At 41.9% G+C, this 20,081-nt stretch overlaps 2 protein-coding genes across 4 annotated transcripts in view; one reads left to right on the plus strand and one right to left on the minus strand.

Moving 5' to 3' along the window:
- kcnh1b (potassium voltage-gated channel, subfamily H (eag-related), member 1b) overlaps positions 1-8,915 on the minus strand; it is a 46,777-nt gene extending 37,862 nt beyond the window's left edge. The window contains exons 1-6 of one of the 2 annotated variants that reach the window (XM_084006249.1): positions 8,755-8,915; positions 7,283-7,309; positions 3,426-3,549; positions 3,239-3,345; positions 1,704-1,832; positions 391-509 (exon numbers count right to left, since the gene is read on the minus strand). In XM_084006249.1, coding sequence (XP_083862375.1) covers positions 391-509; positions 1,704-1,832; positions 3,239-3,345; positions 3,426-3,549; positions 7,283-7,309; positions 8,755-8,827 — 579 coding nt within the window. In that variant the 5' untranslated portion in view covers positions 8,828-8,915. The remainder of the gene's footprint in view (positions 1-390; positions 510-1,703; positions 1,833-3,238; positions 3,346-3,425; positions 3,550-7,282; positions 7,310-8,754) is intronic. The other variant, XM_084006250.1, reaches the window with a different exon arrangement.
- Positions 8,916-11,022: 2,107 nt separating this feature from the next.
- On the plus strand, positions 11,023-18,731 carry rcor3 (REST corepressor 3). 2 transcript variants are annotated; one of them, XM_084005647.1, is made up of 12 exons: positions 11,023-11,330; positions 11,432-11,488; positions 12,305-12,382; positions 12,477-12,529; positions 13,329-13,490; positions 13,654-13,778; positions 14,094-14,172; positions 14,763-14,999; positions 15,166-15,243; positions 15,629-15,686; positions 16,165-16,409; positions 17,074-18,731. In XM_084005647.1, exons 1-12 carry the CDS (start codon positions 11,207-11,209, stop codon positions 17,458-17,460), a joined length of 1,683 nt encoding a protein of 560 aa, XP_083861773.1. In that variant the 5' UTR covers positions 11,023-11,206; the 3' UTR covers positions 17,461-18,731. The 2 variants fall into 2 exon arrangements, with proteins under 2 accessions (XP_083861773.1, XP_083861774.1); XM_084005648.1 differs by having other exon boundaries at positions 11,025-11,330; positions 14,784-14,999.
- The last annotated feature ends 1,350 nt before the right edge of the window (positions 18,732-20,081 follow it).

Consider the following 20,081-nt stretch of genomic DNA (forward strand, 5'->3'; position numbering starts at 1 on the left):
GATAAATGGTGTAATTTTGGTGATTTTTTGACAAGTAAATATGCTTAAGATATGTATGTACCTGGAAAACAATGAAAGATTATTATTTTATTTTCTAAGGATCCACAGGAGCTCTGCTGACAGAGGTTGTAAACACTTCCACCTTTGACGACAGGGTGTCTGTCTCGGTCTGAAAGCAGGCCGTCTGTAAACAACAGAAACTACTTCCATCTATCAGCCCGTCTGAACACTCTGCTAATAACAGGAGAGACAGGATGTCAGAGGTACTTTGTTTCCGATCGATTTAAAGTACTTTTCTAATCTTGTGACTGAAAGAAAAACACCAATATTGTGGGCTCACAGTGTTTTTTTGTACGTATCAAGTTAGCGAGGGAGGAGACGGGATCTCACCTCCGCCAGCCGCGAGTGTTTGTGGATGTTCTCTCCTTTCTGGACGGCCGGAGCGAGCTGCTGGAGAACGCCTCGGCTGCTGGTTAACGCCCGAGTCAGACGGGCTAATTTACCCCAACCTGCCAATCACACACAACACATGAACATGAACATGGAGGCAAATAACTGAAACACACGCAGGATTTCAAAGTACAGAGGAAAGAAGGCCAAAATGTCTTTTATCACGTAGAAAAACTTAACGTGTCATCTGCTGTCAGATTTCTTGATTATTGTTCGAGGTTTTTTTTATTTTATTGACACTGAAACCAACAAGCCTGAAAACTACTACGGTGTATTCGGGCCACTGTAGAAAAAACAAACAAAAAAAACGTAGTTTTCTGAGGAAAAAAGTCGCAAATTTGCGAGTTTATAAAATTGCAGATTTGCTACAACCAGCATCTATGCTAGCTAACTTCCCATGAATGTCGCATTTATTTTATGATTAACACATCACAACGTGTGACAACACCTCGTTAAGGTCCTTAGGGTGACGATGTTGATGGTTATTGTTTTTTTCTTTATATGGGCCAAATTGTAGCTTTCACTTGTTGTCATAGCAACGGCAAACATCCGGTCAAGCAACTTGTTTACTTCCTCTATGACAAGTAAAATGCGTACATTCATGGGAAATTAGCTAGCATAGATGCTGGTTGTGAGCATCGTAATAAAGTCGCAAATCTGCGACTTTATAAACTCAGAATATCGCCCCCCTCTCTCTTGGCTCCGTTTCTTTTTCCTACAGTGGTCCTAATACGCCGTTGCATAAAATCCAGAAATGAGTCAGCACATTTCATACTTCTGTTTCCCTCGCCTCGACTACGAAACGTAATCACGTCAAACATTACTCCACCTTCAGCTTCGAGGTTGTGACAGGAAGTCATGGGAACGTGATGTTGTTTGTCTATAGCCTAACGTTAGATTTTTACTTCTGGCACTCAGGTTTTAAAAATCATAAAAGTTGTGTTCATTTGGAGGATTATTTTGCTGAATAATCCAAAATCTGATGGAGAAATCCCATTGGGTTTTTGTTGAGGGAACCAGTGAGATGCTGACTTCCACCTATAAAAGTATCATCGCTATGACAACCTCACAAAATCGATCAAACCCAGTGATTACCCGTTGGTCCTAATAACTCATTCTTATGGCTTCAACATGTTTTTAATCTTTAGTTTAACTGATGAAACTTAATGCATGTCTTAATCGCAAGTGACCCTGCAGTCTTGCAGCCAAATTAAACGTGTTCACTCAGTCAGATCGGTGGAAGCCCCGCCCACCTTTTGAAGAGTCGTCCTCGATTGGCTGCTTGAAGGCGGTGATGTCACTGAAGGTGCAGAGAAACAGGACCACTTTGTCCTGCTCGTTCCTGATTGGGGCGATCTTCACAAAAAACCAAACCGGCATCCCTGCAGCATACACACACACACACACACACACACACACACACACACACACACACACACACACACACACGTACACACACACACACACACACACACACACACACACACACACACACACACACACACACACGTACACACACACACACACACACACACACACACACACACACACACACACACGCACACACACACACGCACGCACACACACGCACGTACACACACACACACACATACACACGCACAAAAGCACAAGAAGTCAGTCTGATGTTCCTCACAAAAATCTGTCATCTGTCAAACTCAACGCTGACAGTGACGTATGGAGTTTGGACAGTTCCACCCTGCTGCTAAATCTATTCTGGGTTTTGAAAAGGTGTTAAAAATCCAAATCACTGTCAACGTCGCCATCATGTGGACTTCATGTACGTCTCATCACCCGTTGGTTCGTGGCCTACGGATTTGAAGCCTTGAGTTCGGCTTTTTGGACGTTGTGATCTTGGAATTTTTGCAACCAAAGAAGGAAGTGACCATATTTGGACAATGGAGGAGCGAGGTTCTGATGAACACAAAGCAGCAGAGCAGCACCCTTACTGGATCTGGATCCATGTGGATTCTGGTGTGAAGCTGCTAACAAAGTTAGCTTCATAATTCAAGGTCAACTTTACAGCTAAAGTGTTAAAGTCATCTTAGTAGCTAACTAGCATTGGTAGCCGTGGTATCGACCTGTCAATTAGCAGGTAAGCCCCGCCCCCTAAAGCATCCCCTGCTTTCTGGTCTGGTGGACTCTAAATGGACCATAATGTACTAAATGAACATCATGCTGGATTGAAGAAGACTTGAAACTAGAGATTGAGACCATAAACTCATGTTTACAATGTTTACTGAGATAATACATCAAGAGAGAAGTAGGACCATTTTCTCATAGACTTCTATACAACCAGAGAGGAGTCGCCCCCTGGTGGCCAGCAGAGAGAAGTAGGACCATTTTCTCATAGACTTCTATACAACCTGAGAGGAGTCGCCCCCTGGTGGCCAGCAGAGAGAAGTAGGACCATTTTCTCATAGACTTCTATACAACCAGAGAGGAGTCGCCCCCTGGTGGCCAGCAGAGAGAAGTAGGACCATTTTCTCATAGACTTCTATACAACCAAAGGAGTCGCCCCCTGGTGGCCAGCAGAGAGAATGCAGGTTTAAGGCACTTCAGCCTGGGAGAAACTTTGAATTTGAATTGTACATTTCATTGTTTTCAAGTCTTGCCAGAGACGGATTCAGCCTCTATGAACCATCTGTAAGCTGTTTTGTTCAGCTGCTGGTAAACACAAGGTGTTGTGTACTAACAGCATGTGACAGCTTGTGTGCCAATCTGAAAGGAAGTGGAAACCACACCCAACCGGCGCTGCGTCTGTACTCACGGTTTTTCTTGTACATGAGAATCTCGAAGGAGTTCATCTCGTAGTTCTCGAAGGTCTGCCGAACCTTCTCACTCATCTCTTTGTCCGTCAGTTCTCCGTACATGAAGCTGAGGGAGAGAAAACACAGTGCTGATACGCTGAACCTGTCTCACCCAATCCGTCAGCGAAGGGGGGGCCGTCGCTCTACCTGCAGGTGCTGCTCTTCTGCATCACCTCGGCCCGATGGTAACCCGACAGCTTGCAGAAGCCGTCGTTGCTGTAGACGATCGGCCAGTCCACGATCTGAGCGTTCCCCAGCACGAAGTTCGTATCTGAGCCGCGAGACACCGGCAGAGTTACAAACAGACCCCAGACCAGTGCGTCACATGAGAAACGTTGCATAACTATCTCCACGTGGAAGGGCTGCACGGATTAGCAATTATTTCTTTATTGATTCGTCTCACGATTATGTTCCTCAATTAATCATTTGGTCCGTGAACTATATTCAAATATATGAAATCACAGCTTCCCAGATGTTTTTAAATGTCATAAAAGACGAAGAAAACTAGTAAATATCCACATTAGAGAAGCTGAAACCAGTCAAGTTTTGCTTTAAAAGTACTTCTTACAATTGCTTATTGTTAAAATTGTTGCCAATTAATTCCCTGACGATTGACAAATGGATTCATAAACAAATTTGTTGGAGCTCTACAGTCGATGGTCTAATTTAAATTGACAAAAAAACATGGGAACTATTTTGTTCCCAAAGACTAATGAATAATTGGGATTAATAATCGTGCCCTCAATAAAGAAAATAAGAAAACATGATTGTAATTTTAGCCATAATCATGCAGCCCTAACACAGATACATCAATTACATCTTCCATCCCATCATCAGTAATAAATCATGTGTTATTCAAACAGCTCACGGCCAATCACAGTCCACCAGCAACGACTCACACACAACAATAAACACACGAGTTTACAGCAGCACAGGAAGTGTGTGTGTGTTTATAACTGGTTTATAACACATTCATAACAGCTGAACTGCAGCATCGTTATCAAACTGTGGTTTCCATCCGGTTGGCTGGTGACCTTTTTAAAAGCAAAGCGGAAGATGAACTTAAATATGTTTCTGGTGCAGAGCGACGGGACGACGTAGGATTTTATCGCAGATCGGGATGAAAAACACTAAACAATAAGTTGATCGGGGTGAATTTACATTATCGGAATAAATGTGAAATCAAATATTATAAATAAATAAAGTGATTCCAGTATGTTTTTGTGCCATTTTGAGAGATTTAATCACATTTTGAAGAATATCGGGAAAACATCGTGAATCATAATTTTGTTGATTTATTCTTGTGAAAAGTGTACCAGTTTGAGCCCCATTCATTTCTCCATGTGTTGATTTTAACATTCCCTCTTTGTATTTTACGTGGATCTGATTTTGTATATTTTCCTTCTTCCCTTTTTTAAAAAATCCGCTCAGAGCGGAAATGGACTTTTATGTGAAACTGTAGGGAAGACAAAAAATGTTGAATGAACCAATAAGACGTCAGAAAAATATAAAGGCACAGGTGGGTGCTGATATTTCATTTTCTAGACACATTTTCAGTCTTTATTTGTTTCCTATTATTTGTTTAAATGTAAGCAGCTATTAGCAGCTGCAGTGTGCCCATATATGGGCATCTGTCACTGGATTATTTTGACCCTGAAGAAAAATAAATCTCAGACAAATTCTGCAGCGTCTTTTTCTTTCTCTATGATTCCTAATTGGATTTATGGATTTATTGATTGATCCGGATGGACATCGGAGATAATGATGTCCTCGGGAAGTGCAGGCGACACTGAATCATAAATATGTGTTTCATGCCTGTGTTTTGGTATTTCTCTGGTTTACGAAGCAGAGAGGGAAGATCCCACTCTTCACCTGAACTGAATGGAGCTTTAGAGTTTATTTGCAGTAGTAAAACAAAAAGCAGGTATTTTATAGGCGTTCACAGCACCTTTGACAGCTGCTCTCTTTACCAGCTTTACCTGCGTTTCTATCACAATGTTGGTTTTTGTCCAAAGCTGCAGGCAACAATTCCTGGTATGAATGTTATGAACCTGTAAATTAAACAGTTTTCTGTGTATCTTTGGTGTGTTTTTAAGCCCCTGTAATATCACAAGGTATGATTTTGTGAATATTTCACACCTTTGATGATATTTTACTGTGCAGCTGAAGTGCTTCACGCTCCGATGCAATAACACACGACACGCATCACTATTTGGTTTTCAGAATGAGAAACAAACACAACAATCACAGTCACAACAAATAAACCAAACTGATGTGAATCACATCGAAATGCACCATGTGTGAAAACTAGTATAGATTTCAGTTTCACGTCTCATTTTGTGTGTTTTAAACAGTAATCTTCCTTTTTTATATTTTATTTAGACATTTACATTATAACATAATTGCATCTATGACCAATAATAGTGAATTATTTACTCTTCCTGACTACAGGTATGAATTAATTAATTTCACCTGGTTAATTGTGACACATCATGTAATCATTGCACTCAAAAGTGATGCCTGATGCATTTAAATAGGAATAAACAGAGGATTATGTCTGAAAACAAAATATTCCAACTTCATGAACAGTGTCTTAAAATAGAGACCTAAAAATAAACTTCAGTCAGCCCAAACCCCAAGAGGAGTTGAGATTTAATAGAGAATGTGAAGCGACAAATGATCCCACTAATTAAGACGTTTCCTGACCTTCCCTCTAGCGCCACCACCAGGTCATCAACTCCTATTGTCTGGTGTAATAAACCGCTAGCAGCCCTTTAGAGTCCTGGTTCGCCGCCCCTTTGTAATCTCATTAATTGGGGTGCATTGGTAACATGTTGTCATGGTAATTAATTGCTCGGCAATAGTTTATCGTTACACTGACTCAAACGTTTGTATGTCATTTCAGGATATGCACATTTTAAAAGTCTGTTTTGTAGATAAATGCTAACACCAGTGTGCTAACATGCTAACCACGCTGAGGCTGACGGGAATGTCTTTAGTTTCGCATGGTATTCGGTCTTAAACCAGAGTGTTGGACACAATAAAATGTTGTAACCTGATAGTGGTGCTAGATGAAAAGTTATTATGGCTCATCCTGAGGGGAACACGAATGTCTGCACGAACGTGACGTACTTTATTGTTTTTGGAGCTCTGCCATTGGCATTTTTAAAAATCACAACAGGACTACGGTTTTGAAGCCGTGAGTTTGGTATTTTGGTCCGTCACCATCTTTGAATTTTGCAACCCAGCAGGAAGTGACCATATTTAGACTGCAGACCACCCTGCTTTCTGGTCTGGTGGACTCTAAATGGACCATAATGTAGTTAATAAACATCATTCTGTATTGAAGAAGACTTGAAACTAGAGATAAACATTTTCATTTTTTCTCATAGACTTCTTTTTACCACCAGAGTAGTCGCCCCCGGATGGCCAGCAGAGAGAATGCAAGTTTAAGGGCACTTCAGCTTTGGCTTCACTTTCCACAACCAGAGTAGATCCATGAGGATAAAGGTTTATCTAGTCTAAGATGGGGTTTTACAACTCTGTAAAGTCTGCAACACTATTTATGTTACAACTTTATCTCACGTGCGCAGGCATGCATCTGATTGGCTGAGGACTGCGAGTCCTCTGCATCAGGAAAGTCTCAGTCAAACTGCTGACGAGGCTGCGATTATTGTGCTGATGGCAGTTTGAAACACAGCCTTAATGCAGAGCTGATCTGAGGACTGTGCAGTGTCACGGGAACTTACTGAGAGAAATAACATCATCACATGTTTGATATAGTTTGATTTAAACACTACATGTTATATACACCGATTTAAGTATTAGACGGACACCTTTATAACCTAATAAAACCCAATTCAACATCTGCGCAATAAGTTCCACCTTGGAGAATATTGTAGTGGTCATTACTTGCAATTTGTGTATGCATATATATATATATATATATATATATGGGGGGGAATGAGGAATACATGATATTAAGTGTAAACACTGAGCTGTACCTGTCTGTCTATGTGATAATGTCCAAACTGAAAGTGGAAAAGAAAAGTGGTTAACGGGGCAGAAACAGATGAAGCAGTGAGAACAGAGTTGAACTGAAGCTGAAGCCGAGGACGAACAATAAAAATAAAAAGTTAACCAGGATTCTACTTAGGTGTGAGCCCTTTGTTTTTTTTTTTATAGTGTAGAGATTCTCCATCCTGATAATTGTTTCAGTTCCTCAAGAGTAATGAAACTGAGATTACCATCAATGTATAGCTAATTTTAAGGTTTTTGAAACCCGAAACAGGAAGTAGTCATTGGCTTGGAGACACAGATGTCTTATACCTGCATGGAGAGATATCACTAAAGGAAAGGAAGAAAATAGTTTTTTGTTTCTTTACACCATTAACCAGTAAGTCATCTGTGTCCCAGCATGTAAGTTAATACCTCAGTGGAAACAGTTAATACTATTTTATCATTTTAATTTATCGTTGTTTTCAGCTAAATTTAACTTAATGTTAATATTAAAAATGTAATTGTCTCCAGCAGTATTCAATTAAGTTATTAGGTTTAAGATTTTCCCTCCAACAGAAGATACTTGTCATATTCATTGGAGGAGAGTACGTTTAATCTATTGGTTATTTAACAATTAATTAGTGAACAGTTCAAAATAAATGTTTTCAAATCACAATACCATAAAGCAGGAAAAATAGTTGCGGATGAATTTGTTGTCCGATGACCCGGCTAATTGTTTAAATCTAAATTTTGGATTACGACGTGACAGGTAGCCTAGCTTATGCAATGCCTGACATATGAAGGGAATTACTACTTAGCTTTTTTTTTAAATAACGTATAAACATCATCAAAATATTAAGTTAGTTTTAAAACCTGAATACAACCCTTGATTAACTACAAAGCCAAATACAATGTGTCCTTAATTTAAAACAATGAAAGTAAATATGTGCTACTCTTAAATTATGAATAATATAAAAAGATTAATTTATTTTAAATATTAATATTTGGTTAACTATGAAGCAGAAGATGGGGTAGACAAGGGGTATAGCCTTAATTATATAAAAAATCAATAAAAAAAAAAGAAGTTGGACATGAAAAACTCAAAATATACAAGCAAGTTAGTTTTTCAATATGAATCTAAATATCGGTTAATTAATAAAACTTCTAACATGAGGGTAAATATATGAAAACATGAAAAATAGTGGTCATTTAAAACACATGGTTGATTTTATATGAAGGTTAAGCAGCTGTTATAAAGATAAATACACGTTAGCTCTGAAGGTAACTAGCGTATATTAGCCTACTATGGAGGTAACGACCAGGTCACGTGCAGGTTTTCTGGAATGACTGGAGCCAATCAGAGAGCGGCTGTCTGGTGAGGAAACAACCGAGCAGAACCACAAGACATCCCACACAACAAGCAAGCTGTCGCCGGGCCGAGACCCGGGCGTGAAAACCGGACAGAACCGGATCCTACCGTTGGACCGGCGGACGATGTTCTCCAGGAACGTGTTCTGAGGGGCCACGAGACCCCGCCGTCCTCCCGCCATCCTCCTGCAGCGCGAGGCAGAGCTGCTTCCCGCCGCTCACATATCTGATGCTGCACGAGCCCCGCGCGGTGTAGAGTAGGAGCCTCGCGCTCTCTCGCGCGCGCGCGCGTGGTTTCTCTCTCTCTCTCTCTCTCTCTCTCTCTCTCTCTCTCTCTCTCTCTCTCTCTCTCTCTCTCTCTCTCTCTCTCTCTCTCTCTCTCTCTCTCTCTCTCAGCAAGCCTGTTATTGGCAGATGGTTGCAGCACGAGCTCCGAGATGAGCCACAGTGGCTGTGGTCGAGAGAGCTTAGGACAGAGTGTGGGAGAGAGAGAGAGAGAGATGGGGGGGGGGGGGGGGGGGACCCAGGGAGGTGAAGAGAGAGAGAGAGAGAGAGAGAGAGAGAGAGAGAGAGAGAGAGAGATACAGAGGGAGAGAGAGTGAGAGGGGGTGGAGACAGAGAGAAGGGAAAGAGAAGGAGACAGCGGGGGAGACAGAGAGAGGGAGACATGGAGGGGGAGACAGAGAGAGGGAGACAGAGAGAAGGGAAAGAGAAGGAGACAGCGGGGGAGACAGAGAGAGGGAGACATGGAGGGGGAGACAGAGAGAGGGAGACAGAGAGAGGGAGACATGGGGGAGACAGAAAAGGGAGACATGGAGGGGGAGACAGAGAGGATGAGAGAGACATGGAGAGAGTGGGCTATACAGAGGGAGAGAGAGAGGGGGACAAATGGGAGACAGATAGAGGGGGACAGAGTGGAAGAGAGAAAGAGAGAAAGACACACTAAGGGGGAGAAAGAGACGAGACAGGGAAGGAAGAGAGGAAGACGGAGGGGGTAACAGAGAGAGGGATGCAGACAGACAGGTAGAGAGACACCTACAGGTAGAGCGACAGAGAGACAGGTAAATGACACGTCCATCACTAAAGTCGTGATTAAAGTCATTAAAGTCTGTTCACTAAAGTCATCTGATCAAATGTTTGTATAAAATGATGGATTATGTCTGAAATATCCAAGTTGTATCAAACATCCTTAACATTTATCATTTAGATTTTCAGACTTCACACTTTTAAGGAATATAGAGAAGTCGGGGGCCCCTGGAGGCCCCTGAAGGCATCATTATGCTTAAATGTTGCATGGTCCCTCAGTATGTGTTTATTGACATTTGTGTTTATTGACATTAAACTGCCGCATAGTGAGCCATAATATAGTCAGATATAATCCGTAATGTGTCCTTTGTGGTGCGTGCTCTGCCTGACAGGACCTTGAACGCAACAGGACCCTGAACACATCAGTATAAAGTTAAAAAAAATTGGGGTTTAAGATCTCTGCAGCAGCAGATGTGAATAAAATCTCTCTTTTTTATCTGTTTTTTCAGCGTTTGACAGGAATTATTTTTTTTACTGGAGGTTTTTTCGTTTTTAAATCATTTTTATTGCTAACTTTATTTACTACCGTATTTAATAATATTATTTCTTTGGTCTCCTTTTGATGTGTCTGTATATTATAACTGTTTAATTGTTTGTTAACACTTCAATTACATTTCTTACTTTATTATTATTATTATTTATACATATAAAATATATGTTTGTGGTTCCAAAACATTGAGTGTGAATCAATCACTCACTGAATATTATATTCTAAGTTTGAACCGAGTCTCCTCTGCCGGAGTGAAGCGTTGACTGCTGTCAGATTGTTGGGGTGTGTCTCCCCCTGCTGGTCACCGAGACTCAGTGCAGAAACACCGACTGATAAACAAGAAGTGAAAACAAAAAAACACGCTCAATCATCGTCATCGTGTGAGCAGTTTACTTCATCTGGTGTAATAACGTCATTATATTAATGTGTGAGTGGCCTGTGACGTGTTTCCGTGTACAATTATGACGTTTACAGTTTTTATTTCTATGTAATATTTATGATTTCCATATATTTCAGACGTGGTTTTAATTTTATATAGTTTAGTTTTCAGTTTCGTTGCTGTTAAAACTGAGTTTTGATGTTGTATTTATTTTTCATGTCTTACTTTATTAGTTTGTGTCGGCGGAGGGATCTGCTGCCGCAGTAAGTGGAGTCGCACCGCTGCCCGACGGTGCGTAAAAAACCTTCCGCTGCAGTGGTTAGACCCCACTCGGCGGTGGGAAAACTCACTCGCAGGAGTCATTTTAAATATTATAACTGTGTAATATTCAGCGGATAATCTGCTGTTATCGGGAGGTGTCGCAGCCCGATGTGCCGTATTTAAAGCGGCGAAATGGCAGGCGAAGAAAACAACGCGACAGCGACACGGACGTGAGCGGCGGAGAGTGAGCGAACAGCAGCAGCAGAAAAAAAAAACCTCCGGGTCCCGGTGACATTTTATATCCCGACACGGCGGTTGGAAAAACGGTGCATTTTTACCGGTGCGATGCCGGGGATGATGGATAAAGGCTCGGAGTATTTGGGGAAAGGTCGCTCGAACGGCACCAAGAGTCCGTCCAACGCTTCCAACGGACATTTTTCTGACGAAAGCGGCAGCGACGACGAACACGGTGAGTGGTAGCCTCGAACAGCCCCTCTCGTCGCTCCTTCTGTGCGCGTTTTTACGAACGACAACGTTTTAAAAACATGTTTAACGCTGATGTTTTTCCAGATGTGGGGATGCGCGTTGGAGCCGACTACCAGGCCAACATTCCCGAGTTCGAGCCCGGTGAGTTTTTTTATTTTTTTTGAACTGGCTTCTACCTGAGTGACGGACGGTGGTAGCCTCGGTACACGTAGCCTACAGTAATAACTACACACACACACACACACACACACACGGTGTTGATGGGTTGGTGCGTTCAAACCGGGACCGTCGGGGACTACTTTAAAACCAGGCTTTATTAACCTGTAGTTACTAGCCGGAGAGAGAAAGAAACGACGGACCCTGAACTTCGCACCGACAACTTGTGACATTAGTGAATGTGTTATTAATGAAGCTCGTGGAGTTGGTTTGTTTACATGCGTCCTCTCTATTTTCCCTCCACTTGTATTGAATCATTTATTATATTCTTCGCGGCCAGTAAATAATAACATCTTCCTAATATTATTATTATATTATTACAGCCTGATTATAATGTCATTTTTTATATATTTAAAAAAACTTAAAGGGATGTGTTGTATATGTTTGAGATATTTCATTTAGAAATATTATAGTTGTTAAAGGGCAGAATCCGTAGTTTTGATTGTATCTTTGATTGTATTATTAAGTTAAACCCATTAATAACAACTTAAAACTGAATTAAACTTGAAAAAAAATCCCCGCTCAAACTATTCTACAGAAATCCACTAAGAATAAAAAGTGCAGTAAAGGGTTAATGATAATATGCTATAAGACAATGGATACTCCGTTTCCCACAATGCAACATTGGACAGCTTCCTCCACAACACTTTTCCTTTCATCTGAATGTTGACGAATAAACTGAACTTCACCCTTAAAGTTGGTGGAGTGGCCCTTTAAAAGTGTGATGTTCGCTGTCGTCAGGTTCCACCAAGTACACGGACAAGGACAGCGGCGGGATGCTGGTTTGGTCTCCGTACCACACCATCGTCGACGCCAAGCGTGAGTCTACTTCCTTGTGTCCCAACACTCAGCAGCAGTCCTCTATCAGGTCCTCAGGTCAGACTGATCCAAGTGTTTGTGTTTTGCTCCACAGTGGATGAATACATCGCTTTAGCCAAAGAGAAACACGGATACAACGTGGAGCAGGTGAGCACGTCCCATATCTGTCGTTTCCTTTCTCACAAAATTAATGTTTGAATATCAAACCACCAGCTTGGTTTCTACATATTACCAGGTTCAAGTACCCGAAGAAAACTTTTACGAATCTATGACACGAGCCGCTCAGTGATCGAGCATTTTAAACTTAAATATCCATCACGCAGATCACAGCTTTTGTCATGAGATAATTATTGGCTGGTTTACTACAGCTTTACGAACTCAAAGCAAAGTATTTTGTTGTGACTTAATTGCAATAAACGGATAAAAATGATGCCGAAATAACAACACAATGAAGACTTTTTGTGGAAACTCCAAAGTCCTGGTTTGTTAGGTCTGTCTGCAAGACGACATGCAAACAACTCTTAAAATGCTTGTTTTCTGAATGGAGTCTGGTTGATGGGAGCTAGGCTAGGCTAACACTGTAGCTGCTCCATAAACACTTAAAATAACATAATCTAGACAAAAATACGGCAGAGACCTTGTTGTTTGTACAGTAGACAGTCTCTGGTTTCTCCACATAGTCTGGTCTGGTCTCTGGACTAATGTGGACTACTATCGTAGACCCCTGGGAGACCACAGACCGCTACGATATGTTTAAGTCTCCATTTCTGATTCAGTGACGACAGGAGGAGAATCTCAGCACTGATAGGCTTTTGCGTCAAAGTTCACGCTGTAGTGAATAATCCTGTGTATTAATGTGTGTGTGTGTGTGTGTGTGTGTGTGTGTGTGTGTGTGTGTGTGTGTGTGTGTGTGTGTGTGTGTGTGCGTGCGTGTGTGTGTGTGCAGGCCCTCGGCATGCTCTTCTGGCACAAACACAACATAGAGAAGTCTCTGGCCGACCTGCCGAACTTCACCCCGTTCCCAGACGAGTGGACGGTGGAGGACAAGGTGCTGTTCGAGCAGGCCTTCAGCTTCCACGGCAAGAGCTTCCACCGCATCCAGCAGATGGTAGGCAGCACCCGTCTGCCCCACAGCCTGTCTCACACACAGCGTGTCTCACATACAGCACTATTACCGCACTGAGCACTAGCCTTCTCTACTTCTTTGTACTCCTCCTCCACTAGTTAGATAGTGAGATTTGAGATTGAGTAGCGTCGCGTTTAACTTACAGCTGCCGGACAAAACCATCTCCAGTCTGGTGAAGTACTACTACTCCTGGAAGAAGACCCGATCCAGAACCAGTCTGATGGACCGCCAGGCTCGTAAACTGGCCAACAGGAGCACCCAGGACGACAGGTACGGCTCTCCCATCACGATGACAGGTTATCTTCATTTCATTTTGATCCTCTTTTCCAAAATTCATCCAGCGGTCTTCCTTTTTCCACGTGCTGCTCTTATTTACGCTCTAACCATAAATGCTGAGTCATAGAAATAAAACGTTACCTTATAAGTTATGTTCGAGACCTCATATTTAATGATAGAGGTTGTTTTTGTATAAAATATTATTTATTAAGTTTAGTTCATTTTTATTTGACATAAACGGATTGTTAAATTCAGACTAGAATTGTTTGCCGATATTTAATTTTGGGCTTCTTCTCCTTGTTGCCGTAGCGATGAGGAGATGGAGGAGGCCGCTCCCATAGAAGCCCACGACAGCGACTACGACCCAAACAAGGAAGCCAAGAAAGAGGTACGTGGGTTGCCGTGACAACAACAACACACCTCGAGGACTCGTTGCAGGAAGTGTTAAAATCTCTGGCAGCCAAAAACGGGACTTTTAGAGATTTATTCTCAAAACACCTGGAAATATTCTATTAAAGACAATTCAGGGAAATTAATTCATTTTTATTTATTTTTTATTTGAAGTTTATTAATTAATTCATTAACAAATTCTGCATTTCTTCAAATTCTTCTTCTTTTTATTTAATTTGATTTATTACCAATGATTCTGTCTTTTTTTATTGGCTGATCATTTAAAAACATAAATACATAAAACGGTGTAAACGATAAATTAAAAAGGCCAATATTACATTTTTTTACAGTAAAAATAAACTTAAAAAGTGAAAAATATAACTGAATATATGAATACATAATATTGTTAATTAATTTAATTTGAACACCCATGTCATTATATATGCCCAAGGAAATGTAATTAGGAAAAATAACCTGTTTAACAAATTGAAGAGTATATATGTTTGCTTTGATGATGGTATAAACCTTGTCGACGCTACATTTTAATTATTCAACTAACAATGTAATTTTGTGGGTTTGGGGTTTAAGCCGCTCGGTGTTTCTCTGCAGAACCAGGTGGAGCCGGTGTTGCCGGGCTCCAAGGTGGCTCTGGGTCGACGGGAGCACCAGACCCTGCAGCATCGACACCACCAGCGCTCTCGCTGCCGCCCCCCCAAAGGCATGTACCTGACCCAGGAGGACGTGGTGGCCGTGTCCTGCAGCGGGTCGGCCGCCAACACCCTCCTCCGCCAGCTGGACATGGAGCTGGTGTCCCTCAAGAGACAGGTAACTCCTCATCCTCCTCTTCCTCTTGAATAAACCTCAGCAGGAGGCCGAGCAGCTAGACGTGTCTGAGGTACGGCCTGTCCACGTTGCTGCACCGCCCCCTGCTGGTGGTTCCTGCAGGTATTGGCATGCAGTTCTGAGTGTTTCGTCGGTCTCGTTTCTTCAGGTGCAGAACGCCAAACAGATGAACAGCGGACTGAAACATATGTTGGATTCTGGGATTGAAGAGTTGAGACTCGCCGAGGTACATCATCGATGTTACAACTACACCCACATCACTGCTAATACTCTGATTGTAGACATCTCATCAAATACGTGCTGGTAGATATTTTGAAGAATATTGAACTTTTTACTGCCAACACATTAACAAACCAGTTGACAAAATATGACGTTTTGTTATAGATTTAACTGCCAAAAGTAAATAATGGCTTTAAAATGAGCTCCAGCACGACCAGCTGTGAATTTAAAGTACATTATAGTAATACTTAATGCTTGCTTAAAGTCTTGGCAATGGCATGTCTGCCCTGTTTGTGTAAAACTTGAGTTTTGCTGACTCACCACTGGAAGGGTTAACGTGACTGACACATCTCGTGTTTCCTGTTGTAAACTGTCAGTCATTGTTGTTGCAGTGCAACCAGAAGGTGAACGCCCGCTGGACCACCGACGAGCAGCTGCTGGCCGTTCAAGGTGAGCTTCGTGACAGGTGACCCCCCTGGTGGTGGGTTAGAAGCGGTGCGGGGAGCTGAAATACAGCAAATAAAATGACAAAGAAGAACTTTTATCTCGTCTTGACTTCCACCACGGTGTACCGGCAGTTTGAGCGTCTTCATCTTCAGTAAATGAGACGTCATTGAAACACGGGGACGGATGACCACATGTAGGCGGAGCTCTGGAGCTTTTGAAGCATCTAGTTTCGGTTTTGATAATTAAAGAGCCGTACTGTACACCGCCAGCAAATATACACAGTTAAGACTGAATAGAAGGCAGCATTTAGTAGCTAAAGAGACAGATATTTCCCTCAGTAGTTGGTGGAGACCAAAAACAGAGCTAAAAGAGATCAACTTCCCTCTGTTCCCCAAACGTCACAACATCTGCCCCAGATTTCTCCTCTTCTATATATTTTAATGGTGGTTGTAAGAATTGTCTTATCTGTGATGTGCTTCAGGTGTGAGGAAGTACGGGAAAGACTTCCAGGCCATCGCCGACGTCATCGGCAACAAGACGGTGGGCCAGGTGAAGAACTTCTTTGTGAACTACCGGCGGCGGTTCAACCTGGACGAGGTGCTGCAGGAGTGGGAGGCGGAGCAGGGGACGCGAGCGCCCAACGGGGACAGCGTCACCTCCGGGGAGGAGGGCAAGACGAGCTCCACCACGCCGTCGGGGAAGAGCACGGACGAAGAGGATGAAGAGGTGAGGCAGTTTAACAGAGGGTTTTATATCCCACGTAGTGTTCTGATGCTTCACATTCCTGCTGATTTGTCCCGTTATAATGACTGGCATCATCTTAATTATCTAGCATCACGCATGTCCCTCTGTCCACATTGGTTTGTTGCTTTTTGGGAGTGGAATCTTGCACATGGGAGATGTATTGGACGAACCAACCAGAATCAATGCAGTCTTTGGCCCAGGAGGTCGATTTGACAGAAAATATTGCTATAATACTGTCTTTAGATCTCAGTTATGCCTCTTCACAAATCCAATATGTTTTAGCTGAGGCCTACAAATAACAGCTTCTCTTCCTCGTTTGGAAAAAGAGAGCAACTTCACCCCTAGATGCCTAAAATCCTAAAAAACTGCTCCTTTAATACCTTCTTAAACCTTTAAATCCACCTAAAGACAGTGGTTCTCAAACTTTTGAGCCTTTAAAGACAATTATCTCACAACTGTTTGTCACAGATTTTATATTGTGGGCAGGTCAACCTGAGAATGAGGTTCCCTTCTTGTAATGTCTAATTGAAATACTTCCTGGAGGTCTGAAGAGTTATAACTTCATCATGATGTTGTGAGAAAGTGGACATGAATGTGACCGATTTGCAGTAAGGTACATTTTGGCCACACCTTCTCCTCTCTGCAGGGTCAGGTGACCTCTTCAGGTGCGTCTCCTGCTGCCTCCTCTTCCTCTTCGGCTCAGGTTCCAGTGACGTCCGGCGCCTCCTCCTCCTCCTCCTCCCTCCACCAGCCCCCTCCCCTCCTGCGGCCGACCCTCCCGGCCACGCCCTCCCTTCACCGCCAGCCGCCGCCGCTCCAACAACAGGCCCGCTTCCTGCAGCCGCGCCCAACCCTGCAGCAGCCACCGCCACTCATCCGCCCCTCCAACCCCCTCCCTCCACGCCTCAACCCACGCCCTCCCGCTCCCATGACCCTCGGCGGCAACCCGGGGGGGTCAGGATCGAGCTCCGCCCAGCAGCCGCCCGGCCTGGTTGCCCACCAATCAGAGGCCTCGTCTTCGTCCCTCCACTGACGAACGTCGGACTGAGTTTCTGTTGGAGAGACACAAGAAAGAAAATGTTCAATCTGAAGCTGCTGCGTTCATGTCCTGTGGGGAAATCTGAGTGACGTACTTCTTCAAAACAATGACACAAAAACACAATCTAAAGTGTTAATTATTTGGTGAGCAGTATTTTAGAGGTTGATGTTCGTCTTTCCCACAGAACTTACATGCAGCACACCTGCTGGTTGATGGACACCAGGTTTTCAAATCTTTGTTTTGTAAAAGATATTTTGACTACAAGTCTTTATATATCTGTCACAGAAAGTGTGCAGATGAGTAAAGCAGAGTCTTTTCAGTCGCCAGACATGTGGCGTCCCACAGGGTTCAATCCTGGGTCCATGCTTTTTCTCTATCATTATGCCGCAATTTAGGCATAACTGCATTAACCACAAACAAACAGGATTTATCAGCTCTCATCTGCAGCCAAGTAGCTAAAAGCTGGATGGTGCTGTATTTATTACAGATAAATGAATCTATAGAGACTAAAATAACTTAAAATTAGGTTTAAATGCAACTTGAATCACTGTAATTTCTTACATTAAGAAACTCAACATTGTTATTGATTTCATTTCACAATCATCTTTTATGAGATGTTGTTATCGCCACCTTCCAGAGATCTTTACATGTATAATGTAGTGAGTCAATGACGTTTGTGTTTCCCAACCCTCTCTTTCTGATTGGCCAGTCCAACATACACACAACAATTTGTTCTAGAACAAACTACTGGCTCCCCAGAGGATGAACCCTTCAGATTTTAGTGTCCCTATGATCTCTCCTCTAGCGCCACCCTCAGGACAAACTTTACATTTCTAACTCTACAGGTGGTGAAGCTTCAATGTTGTCTGTTCATGTTGTGGCTGCAATGAACACCGTAGCCTTTAGGGGGCAGTAATGTGACCTTAGTTACGTTTTATTTTATTTAAATAGCTCAAAAATGACAGGTTTTCCAAAGGGTTTCACGATCTTTACTGCATATGTCCTTTAAGCTTAGAGTCAAAACCAGGAAAAACTTGCGGCTGATGTGAAGTGTCAGTCTGGTGTATTTTTTCATGGGTCCGTCTCTAAATAGCATCTGACTTCCTGTCTGTGGGTAGCACAATCATTGGTTTTCACCAGGATTGTACCACTGAGAGAGAGAAAAGGTCATGGTGTGCATCGTTTGACATCTACGTGTACAGTTTGGTATCCATGTGAACCATTTGTAACCTGCTGTCCATCAAATCAGCCGACTCATTAACTAACTCAATGCTTTTAAAAAACAAAACACTAAAGATCCAGTATTTGTTTCCCGCAAAGACATCGAATTAAAAAAAAAAGTTCCTTCTAATTGTTCTGTTGGTTTGAACCTTCTCAGAGTAGCTGTTCCCTTTTCCTTCATTCATTTAAAAAAAAAAAAAACCCTAAATGTCATCTTCATCTGGAGCTTCAGATGTGCCGTCTGTCTGTCTGTCTTTATGTTATTTATTCTTCTTCTTCCTGGTGCTACCAGTTTGGTGTGAAAAATCATTGTGAAAGTGCTCTTAATGCTTTTTGGATAAACATGCATCACGGCGTTAAATGTAACTGAGTCATAGAGTCATATTCATCGCGTTTCAGGAGAAATTGTATTATATTGTTGTTGAGATGAAGCTGCTGAGACGTCTCATTAAAAATTACAAATTTGTACCATCTGACCGTTTTTATTCTTGAGATCTGCACACGTTTGTCTCCTTGGTAACCAAAATGTTAGATTTTTTGTGGCCACTTTATTCTTTATTAGGTACATTACAGGTGCAGATTAGGGATTTCCAACTCCACCTACTTCCAAATTAAAATCGTCTGAAGTAGCAGAACTAGTTTTGATTTGCGACTTTGGACGACCTTGATGAAGCAGAACCACGTCGGTCTAATAATTCAGTTGCTATGCTTAATTAATGCAAGTGTTGCTGGTGTTTGAGCCGTTTACACCCATACACGGTTACATCGTTGCCTAAATGTGTAAATGAAATGATGTGTTTATAAATGAGGTCAGTAGTAAGGTCATTATCCCGCTTATTACAACATACTAACATTATTTAGTTCATTTAATACTTTTATTACTTCCACTGAAAAAAAAAAGTGTTGTGTAATTGATAGCAGCAGAATAACTTAAGCTGTAATTGACCAATCAGAATTGAGTGTTCAACAAAACCATGTCATAATAATAACAATAATAATAATAATAATAATAACAATAATGATAGATAGATATAAACCCCTCTGAATAGAATGCAGTCCAGAGACCATAATACTAACACATATGTTATTAACTCCTATAGGCTACAACGGTTTCAACACAAACTGTAATATTGTATATATTGTCTTATTTCTATTTTTTGTTTTTTCTCTGTAAAGCGTCTTTGGGTTTGGAAAAGGGCTATACAAATCAAATGTATTATTATTTTTATTATTATTATTAATACATTATAATGTATATCTAAACTACCCAGCAGTACGGTCATTAAATGAGCTCCACCACAGTTCGTTACAGTGATGAACACCTGAACGCATCACTGATTGCAATCCAATTCATAAGCGTGACTCACATGAAGCGTGACCACCTTTTCCTTTTT

This window comes from Eutrigla gurnardus (assembly GCF_963514095.1).
Source record: "Eutrigla gurnardus genome assembly, chromosome: 3".
In the NCBI taxonomy this organism is placed as follows: Eukaryota; Metazoa; Chordata; class Actinopteri; order Perciformes; family Triglidae; genus Eutrigla; species Eutrigla gurnardus.

Excerpts from the sequence above, each read along its gene's own strand:
- rcor3 (XM_084005647.1), top strand. The coding sequence starts at position 11,207 with ATGCCGGGGATGATGGATAAAGGCTCGGAGTATTTGGGGAAAGGTCGC. Across the intron at positions 12,530-13,328 it reads ACGGATACAACGTGGAGCAG|GCCCTCGGCATGCTCTTCTG; the intron begins GTGAGCACGTCC and ends GTGTGTGTGCAG. Across the intron at positions 13,491-13,653 it reads TCCACCGCATCCAGCAGATG|CTGCCGGACAAAACCATCTC; the intron begins GTAGGCAGCACC and ends TTTAACTTACAG.